The sequence below is a fragment of the Atta colombica genome, unplaced genomic scaffold, assembly GCF_001594045.1.
Source record: "Atta colombica isolate Treedump-2 unplaced genomic scaffold, Acol1.0 scaffold38, whole genome shotgun sequence".
Classification (NCBI taxonomy): Eukaryota; Metazoa; Arthropoda; class Insecta; order Hymenoptera; family Formicidae; genus Atta; species Atta colombica.
In genome coordinates this window covers 2637657-2646484 of record NW_017259490.1, presented here as the reverse complement: position 1 = coordinate 2646484, position 8828 = coordinate 2637657, and the positions used below count along the sequence as shown (strand labels likewise).

Below are 8828 nucleotides of genomic sequence, written 5' to 3'. Positions count from 1 at the left end.
ATATATATATATATCAAATATGATTAATATAGCATGATTATTTTTTCACAAAATTCTAAAACTTTACGTTTAATTAATTAATTAATTAATCTTTTTTGTCAATAACATAAGTTCTACGAAATGTAACGAGTTTATATACAAAAAAATTCATGATAAGTTTCTTTTTAACTTATCAAAAATTATCAAAGAACAGCTGGATGTTCAATTATTTTCTGTACTATGTGTATTGGATAACTATCTTCTTTGTTTATTATTAAATGCCAATAAATCTGCTGTTCTCTGAATTTTTTTAAACAACTGACAAAAGCGATTATCCAAAAAATATTTTTCAAAGAGCGATCATGAAAGATACTCTCTATCTATGTATTGTTTATCCTCTCTGTTTCGTCGATGTTACTCTTTGCTTCATGCTTCATCTTTACGAGACTAAGAATTTTCCCTGCCATGTTGAATTCAGAATCCACGCGCGCGATTCGCGAGCTAGCGCGCGTAGACCATAAACGCAAGTGACTAGACCTATCGGAAGCCCGACTCTCTGCGCTTCCTCTGTCGGAAATTCTCACACGAATCTCGAGAATAGCATCGACGCCTAAGCGATCAGAGAATAAAATTAAAAAAGAACTACGAATCAAACGCACGCATCATAATGATCCTAAGTCCCATTCGTATAAGTCTCGATGTGAATCTCTCCGTTCATACGCGCTCGATGAACACGCTCGCGAACGATCTCGTTTATTCCCGTCTCTCATTCTATTAACGAAAGTGAAACGTGACGTTGTTCCTAAACGTATTATTTTAACGGCGTGTACTTTGGTAAGACTGCTGGGGTTGTTGGGACGACCCCGGCACGTGCCACTGAGGATCGCCCCCGGCGCACACACACGTGTTCTTTTTATTTATTATTAACACAGCTCTCGCTAGGACGGAGCTAAAGGCCACGGTCGCCGCATCATTATCACCGATCCTCTCCAAGAACAACGACGACGACGATGACGACGAGGAGGAGCAAGAGGCGCGAATTGAAAACGGGACTTGATGATACTCTTCGGCCTGGCCAGTCTTGGGGATGATCACCTACACGGCGCCAGGAGCACCTCGAGCCAACACGGACAGGAAGTGACTTCCTGTCGCGAATACTTGGGTCCCCAGCCTTTGGCAAAGCTGATGCGGACGGAGTAAATGTCGATGGGGCCGGAGGCGGTAAAACCAGCGGCCTGACCACCGCCGCTGCCGTATGGAAGCTGCATGATCTTGGCGCTGTCAAAGATGTTGAGACAGAAACCCGGTGGCACCCGGTAAACTAGTAACGTCCTCGATTCCGGATCGTCCAGGGTGGGCGAGTTCACGAAGATTGGGCTCTCCGACCGATTGTACGCCCATACACCGTCCGCTTCCTGACTGAGCGTTAGCCCTACGACAAAAAAATGGAATTTTTCTTATCTATCTATATATTGAAATCTTTAGGAATTACTATCAAGTGAATATACATTATTCTCTTTAAAAATATTTTTTATTTTAAATATAAGTTGTACAATGAAGAATTAAAAGTGTTTCATATACTCTCTAAATTCTTTAGATGGGATTATGAAGAATATGATAGAGTAAAATAAACCAAGTCTTGAAAAAGAATTTCTGAGATTGGACTTACCAAGGCCGATTTTGCTGCGCGTACGCTGGACCGCGGGCGGAGCATTGTGATTTTCAACCAGAGTCGCTAAACAGAGACCGTCGCCATCATGAAGAGAGTCGAAGACGTTCACTGTCGATGGTTCCACGGGATACAAACGACCAACTCGGCTGCCCAATTCCCAATACGCCAAGGTGCACCATTCCCTCTGTCCTGTCTCACCTATAAATAATAAAAAAAAAGGGACATTTAAAATTGATCTAAAATATCATAAGTGTTGCTATTGTTTGTCATCAATCAATGACCGTACATCGTTTACATTCAGTATTTTTTTTTGCACTACTTATATTTTTTTTGTCACACACCTGCTTGTCATTTATTGAATTAAAAAGTCGTTATTGGTGCAATTGTATCAAGTATATTAAATTTCTTCTTCTAAAATACGATCGAATTGTGATAAATAAATGCGAAATAGTATGAATGCATAATATGCTAAAAAAAAAAAATGTAAAAAGAAGATCTAAGAATTTTTCTATATATTTTATGGTAGAATGTAATGATCTTTCAAAAGCCTTTTGTTAAGCTGCTTTTGCATGACGGTGATTTAACCTGAGTATAAAAATAAAATATAAATATTCGAATTATATAAAATAATAACAGCACAATAATATGTATTGAAGATTTCGTGGATTTTTAACCAAAACTCAATCAAATATTCTATATTTAATTAAACACGCATCAAGCTATGTATGATAGTTTTAATGTACACCAGAATGTACTGGATGAGTCCAACCAAATTTGTTATAATAAGTCATGTTCCAAATTTCCGATATACAGCGTCAATACTAAAAATCTACAATACGTTACGTATAGATTTTCAGTTCTGGCGATGTAATCGAAACACAGTCGCAGGCAGAAGCAAGATACAGCACAGGATACTTCTAAGTCTTTCTCTTCTGTCTAGCTCCAGTCAAGAAGAATAATACCGAGACTTCCGCTATTATTGTCAATTCAGAAAAAAAGATTAAATCTATTTCTCATCGCTACTATTCAAAAACTATTTTTCTTATCTGCCCTGTTATGTCTGTAAATAATAATCGCTGCACATTTCAGGTATGAAACATGACCCACTTAACAATCAGTAAAAATGCTTTATCGAGCATAACTCGGATTATACACTTATATGACCGTAAAAGGTTAGAGCATTGTTGTCTTTCGTCTAATCGTGTCAAAAATAATATTCGAAACGCATGATTTTCCAAACATTTTATCTACCGGATGTCGGCCCGACGAGACGCTTCTCTTTCGGGATTCTTTGTTAACGAATGGTCCTTTCCGGTAAAGAGGTTTATGCCGGGAGAAACCGAGGTTACAAAGAAACGCCGGCAAATCTCCCACGCTTTTCATCGTTACAGCGTCTCCGGCGGCGTCACCGCCGCCTGGGATCGGCGCCAGGATCCCGCAGGCCGGACGTAGCGGCCGAGTGAAATAAGAATTCGGAGACGGAGGAAGACACAAGACGCACCGTACGATGGTGCAACATCGAGTGCCGATTTGTTTCGAGCCCAGAATACAATGACACGAGACAGTCACGGATTAATGTTAACACGGTCATCGGTGTTAACGTCTTAGCACGTCGTGTTATACACAGTCTTAATATTATTCTTATCGATTTAATATTTAATATTATGGAGGATCATTTAATATTAATATAATAATAATTTTTCCCTATATTTTTATTGATTCGATATTAAATATTATTTTAATCTTTACTTTCATCAATTTGACATTTATCATTATTTATTTTATATTTAATAACATATAATATTATAAAATATAAATAAAATATAAATTAAGATTCATTTTAAGTTCAGAATGAAAAAGCCATTACAAATTATGATGTCAATGAAAGCTTTTGTTATAATTATTTTAAATAATAAACATGTGAAATAATTTTCAATTCACGTTGAGTAATACAATTTCTTGTGTAGAATGTTAGACGATTAATTTTAAATTCATAATCGAATTATATCCAATTTGAATTATTTTTATCATTTTTTATTATCATTTTTATCATATTAATAAATAAAAATAAACTTTTTGAAGAGTTTTTAATAAATAAATCTAGATGATAATTCTATTCATGCAAATATACAAAAAATAACATCAATTAAATATGTTAAAATCCTTTGTTTACTCTTTTTCTACACTCTTCCGCTCCGCGACGTAATTCCGAACAATTTTGCGTCACCTAGCGCGCAGCCGTTGAAGATGATCTCCTACATTTGCGATTTCTTGCCGATGATCGGTAACGCGATCGACGAGTGTAGCAGAGTCCCGGAAGCCAAAAGAACAACAAGAAGATTCAGAAATTCATCAGATCGTAAGCTATGGCACGAAAATGCGCGATGCGACCGAAAACACCTTATCGCGACCGCAATAAACATCGTTCGATTTCCGAGGTCCCGCTCGGACATCTCGAGGCCTGGCTCTCTCTTCTCACGGCTCTACGACGAGCTGACATGTGTGTGCGTAGAGCAGCGTCACGCACGGGAAAGAGAAAGATGAGACGCAGGCGGGCGACGGCGGCGGGGAATCGGGGAGCCCCTTGCTTCCACCACAGATAAAAATAGATATTACGAGTTTACCGCGGCGCCAAGATTGCGGGGTATCGCGACGATTACGTCATCGGTAGTAGCGCGAGTGGTTGGAGCAAGGACGCCTGTCGCGTCGCCCGCCGTTGCCACCGTCGTCGTCGTCGTCGTCACCGTCGAATTTTCATGTTTATCTGCGATCGTCTGCGGTCTTTCAGCAGTTTCTGACTGCCGCCGTCGCATTGTGCGTTTTATTCCCCCATCGAGTTATCGCATCGCGGACCAGAAGCGCGAAATCAACCGCGAGGTAGATACGCCGGATATACAGGGTGTCTCGAGAGGCGACTGACTGTCGTTACTGAAAATCCTCTGGATATTTAAGGGATCGCGAGGAGAGAGAGGTCTGTTCTTTGTGGCTGAACTATATAGAGTACACTTGTTGCATTGAACAAAATGTTTTGATTATATCAACAAGAAGTACAAACAAAAAGTTCTACTCGTAATCAGAGTTCTAGTTATCGTAATTGAATTTCTGATTATCTCGACTAGAATGTTTGATAGATTAATTGTAAAGGTTGCGGCCATATAATGCATTTTCCTGCTGGATTTCTTACGTTTTATAATTAAATTATTACAATTATATCATACACAACAAAGAATTTCTAATAATCTATTAAAACGCAAACAGGAAAGAACGCATTGTATGCCGCAGGCTTTAAAGTGTCTGATTTGCATGTACGTTTCTGAATCTATCACACTGAGAAAAATATTCTGGTTGATTAACAAGAAGTACAAACAAATTACAAAACGAATTCTGATCATATGAATCATAATTGAATTTCTGATTATCTCAACTGGAATACATTTAAATGTTTTGACTAGCACCTTTCTGATTGAATCTATTGTACCTAAATTTCAATTAATGCAACAAAACATTGTTTTCAATATGTACTTAAAATACAAATAGATGCATAAAAAAATAAATAAAAAATAGATTATATATCTATTTGAAGTTTGACCAAAACAAAATGGAAAAGTTTTAGTGTAGTTCAGAGACAGCAACAAAAAGCAGATCTACTCGCTTTCTTTTGATGCATCGAGGTACTTACGACGCATCGAGAGATTGTGTTTCGAGGTTCCAAGTGATTTAACGAGGAGATTTCGCGAGTTTCAAGCGTACGGAAATGGACAATTTAATTTAATAGGTACAGCGAGCGCATTAAATCCGTCATTTGCTGTCGGAATTCTCGATGTTGGCGCTTCTCGATTCGACGATCGCGTCGCTAGGGGGGGAGGGATAAATCATGAAGATAAATGCCACGGGGAGGAAACGAGCGGACGAGTTAGCGAGAATCGCGAGGTGCGTCCCGCGCGCGCGCGCGCGCGCGCGATACAATAAACGCAGTCACTAAATGTGGGCCACGCAGAGACGCGCGGCGAGCGGCGTATGTGGCTCGGAAAATTGGAAGCAGACCGACAGCCCTGTAATAAAGCAATTCTGTCGGTTCTCTGAAGATCACGATAAAGAAGCAATTACGGAATTGACTGCAGCTTGCCGCGACTCTTAAGTGTCCTCATTTCTCTATATCCGAGATAGAGAGGAAGAGGGAGAGAGACAGACGTATTATTTCACGTCGCGACGTACGTCCGCGAGTCTTTTATTTTCGTAATCGTTCTCGTTTTCAAGGATTTCAGCTCGGCTAAGAAAAATCTCTCAATGAATCGGTGCCGGCGACCGCGCCATGCCACGAGAATTATTCCACCGTTCTTTGCACTGTCAGGCAGTGCAGATAACTTCCAGTTCGTTAAATTAATAAAAAAAAATTGACAGTTCCAGTAGCGCTTTTCATTAGAGTTGTACAGTTCTTTTTAAAAATAAAAAAGACTTCCGCATTTTTTGTACTGTAAAAATATTATTTTTAGTATAAAAAAACCAAAATTGAAAAAGTAGCCGCAACTCTCTATTAAAATGTAGAGCATAGAATTTTGAGAGCTAAAATTAACGAGAAATATCGCAGGAATTATAATATAATAATTAAAATTATTAGCACAACACTTCTTTTCCAAGCGATGTCTTCTACATTGTTGAAATTTTTTTTATTTTGACAAGGAACCATAGAACTAAAAAAAAAAGAGTGCTACTATCATTATATTTTTTTTATTGCACAGCGCGCCAACTTCGCGATCCAGTGTGTCGCGATTGGAAAGGATCCATCTAATGGCCAATTTGAAGTTGGTCGCGCAGATATTTATCGTTTGCAGCGTACGCTCAGATCTCGAGTGTCGACCTTCCCAGTCGCATACCAATCGCCACGCGGAGCGATATGCAAGGTGTTTGCACGGGAGCGTGTGTAAACATGGATGGGAGAAAAATAACGCTCGCCGTCCCGAGACACGCGACAGCGTCGGCTAAAGTGTCTGGAGTTTCGTTTGGAATGCGATACCATCGCTGCTGCAGTTGATTCTGCTGCTGTTGCTACCGCCCCATCGCCGCTTTGACACAGAACGCGTACATATACATCTTGTAAGATGAGGCATAAATGATGAAACTAAAATTGTAAAATAAAAGTGGATATTAAACTTAATAAACTCTGTAATTGAGCTGAACTTAGTGATCGTAAAAATTGAACAATCACAGTCGAGTATTCTCCTCATATTCAATCGATCAATTATAATCACTTACAATTATGTTTATGCAATTATAGAATAGGCTTTAAATAAACAAAGTCGCGATCGTGAAAGAGGGAAAAGGAAGAGAGAAAGGGTTTATACTTACGTACACACTGAGAAAACTTTTTCTTATCTCAACTAAAATTATAATTATAAGATGGAATCAAAAAATGATTTATCCATTTTTAAATAGAATTTCAATACAACCCGATTTTCTTTCCAATGTCAAAAAACGTAATTGAGATCGCCCAATGAAAGCCAGCTGAATCGTCCATTACAGAATTGATCAATTATTTATCGGATCAAGTTTGTGCAAAATTTCCATTTATTACACATTACTTCTAGAAAAAAAAAAGTATTCCATGAGATTACGGCTCGCACTTGTCCAGTGTCGCGACGCACGCGAATAAATCCAGATGCTAGAAAAAGAAGCGCTCACGGGACCGTTCATAATAAATCATCGGGAGCGCGCGAGCGGCCTTTCCGATAATAAATTTCGGGGTGAGTGAGAGAAAGAGACGCGGAAGAAGCGGAACAGCCCGAAAGCGAATTTCAGGAAGATTGGATGCAATTACTTATCGACGCGCCACGCCACCGCGATCTGCAAGAATAATGCCCGGCGGCCTTCCATTTCGCCCCCGACGCGACTTGCGTACGGCTTGCCCCGGAGGGAGCGTTGTTTTGATCGGCCTGATATTTTACGATCGTAAATTAATCCAGCGAGATTTATATTTGCCTGGTTTCATGCGCACGTGAATTCGATTTGTGTTCGGACGAGGAAGAAACGAAATAGACGGGGAGAATCGCTGTGATTTTACAATCCGTGCATTTTTTAGAAGAGTTAACATCAATTCTATCTGCGCGACGTCGTCGTGTCCGCGTTTCATGTCGCTTCGGTCGATAACAAAAGCCAATTGTGAACAGCGCTTTAAGCAGATCGCAAACGACCGATGCAAAGCCATCAGAGTGCCAATGTGTTTCCCCTTGGGTCAAATACCCTGAAGCTTACTTAGATAAGATTCTCAACCTTAGCATGGCCGGTCAAGTAACTGCGTAATGTAGGTGCACACGCACGATGACGATCACGGTTGTTCCGTGTATCAAAAATCGTGCACATAAAAAGATAAGCCAGTATAAAAAGATAAGTATCAATACAAAACTGAGAGAATATATATGGAATGTAGAAAAAGTACTTTAAGAGTTGTAAGATTTCCATCTTTCATTCATCGCGATGAAAAACTTGCGAACTACGTGATATATGATGTAAAATGATATCTCTTATATAAAAAGAGTCACAAAAACAGGTTAGAATAAAAATTTAAAGCATCGTATTTTAATTATTTTTATCACGCGTTTGTTTATCAGAAATAAATCATACAGTCAGACCTCTTGAAATCTCTGTGCAGAAAATTACGAAAAAAAATAGTGACGCAAATCGCGTGACAAAACATCTTCTTCGCCTTTCATATCTTCTTCACTAATCTCGCGTTAATCTCTGCAATTGAATTTCATAACATTACATATTTCCAATTGAATCGTTTGTCTATATTTTTCCTTCTCGTCTATCTTTTCTTCGATCAAAAGCGTCCGTTTTTCTACCAATATAATTTAATTTTAATCTCGGTTTAATTAACTCATGTTTTTTCTAATTCTAAGAATTCTTAGAAAAAGATTAGATGAAGGATTAGTAAGTTGAGATGAAAATTTAATCTCATTGATAAAAAAGGGCATAAATCCACTTCGCTCGCTGGATCTTTCTAATCTCGATCCTGATTCTCGCGTATCTATCTATTCGAAAAAGAAGAAAAGAATTCCGCAATCCATTCGTTCGCGAGGGTACGCGTGCACGCGTGCCGACCAGGGATAAGCGCACGCATTGGGGTCGACGACAATACGGTAAAGGTAATAAAGGCAGCGGCCGTGTCGCGTATGCCGAT

The 8828-nt window shown here is 39.1% G+C and overlaps 1 protein-coding gene across 2 annotated transcripts in view; it reads right to left on the bottom strand.

Moving 5' to 3' along the window:
- Positions 1 to 218: 218 nt before the first annotated feature.
- Positions 219 to 8828, bottom strand: part of LOC108691019 (mothers against decapentaplegic homolog 6) — a 54787-nt gene continuing 46177 nt past the window's right edge. For both annotated transcript variants that reach the window (XM_018198628.1, XM_018198629.1), the window contains 2 exons: positions 1649 to 1849; positions 219 to 1411 (listed from right to left, as the gene is read on the bottom strand). In XM_018198628.1, the coding sequence (XP_018054117.1) occupies positions 1071 to 1411; positions 1649 to 1849 (542 nt within the window). In that variant the 3' untranslated portion in view covers positions 219 to 1070. The remainder of the gene's footprint in view (positions 1412 to 1648; positions 1850 to 8828) is intronic.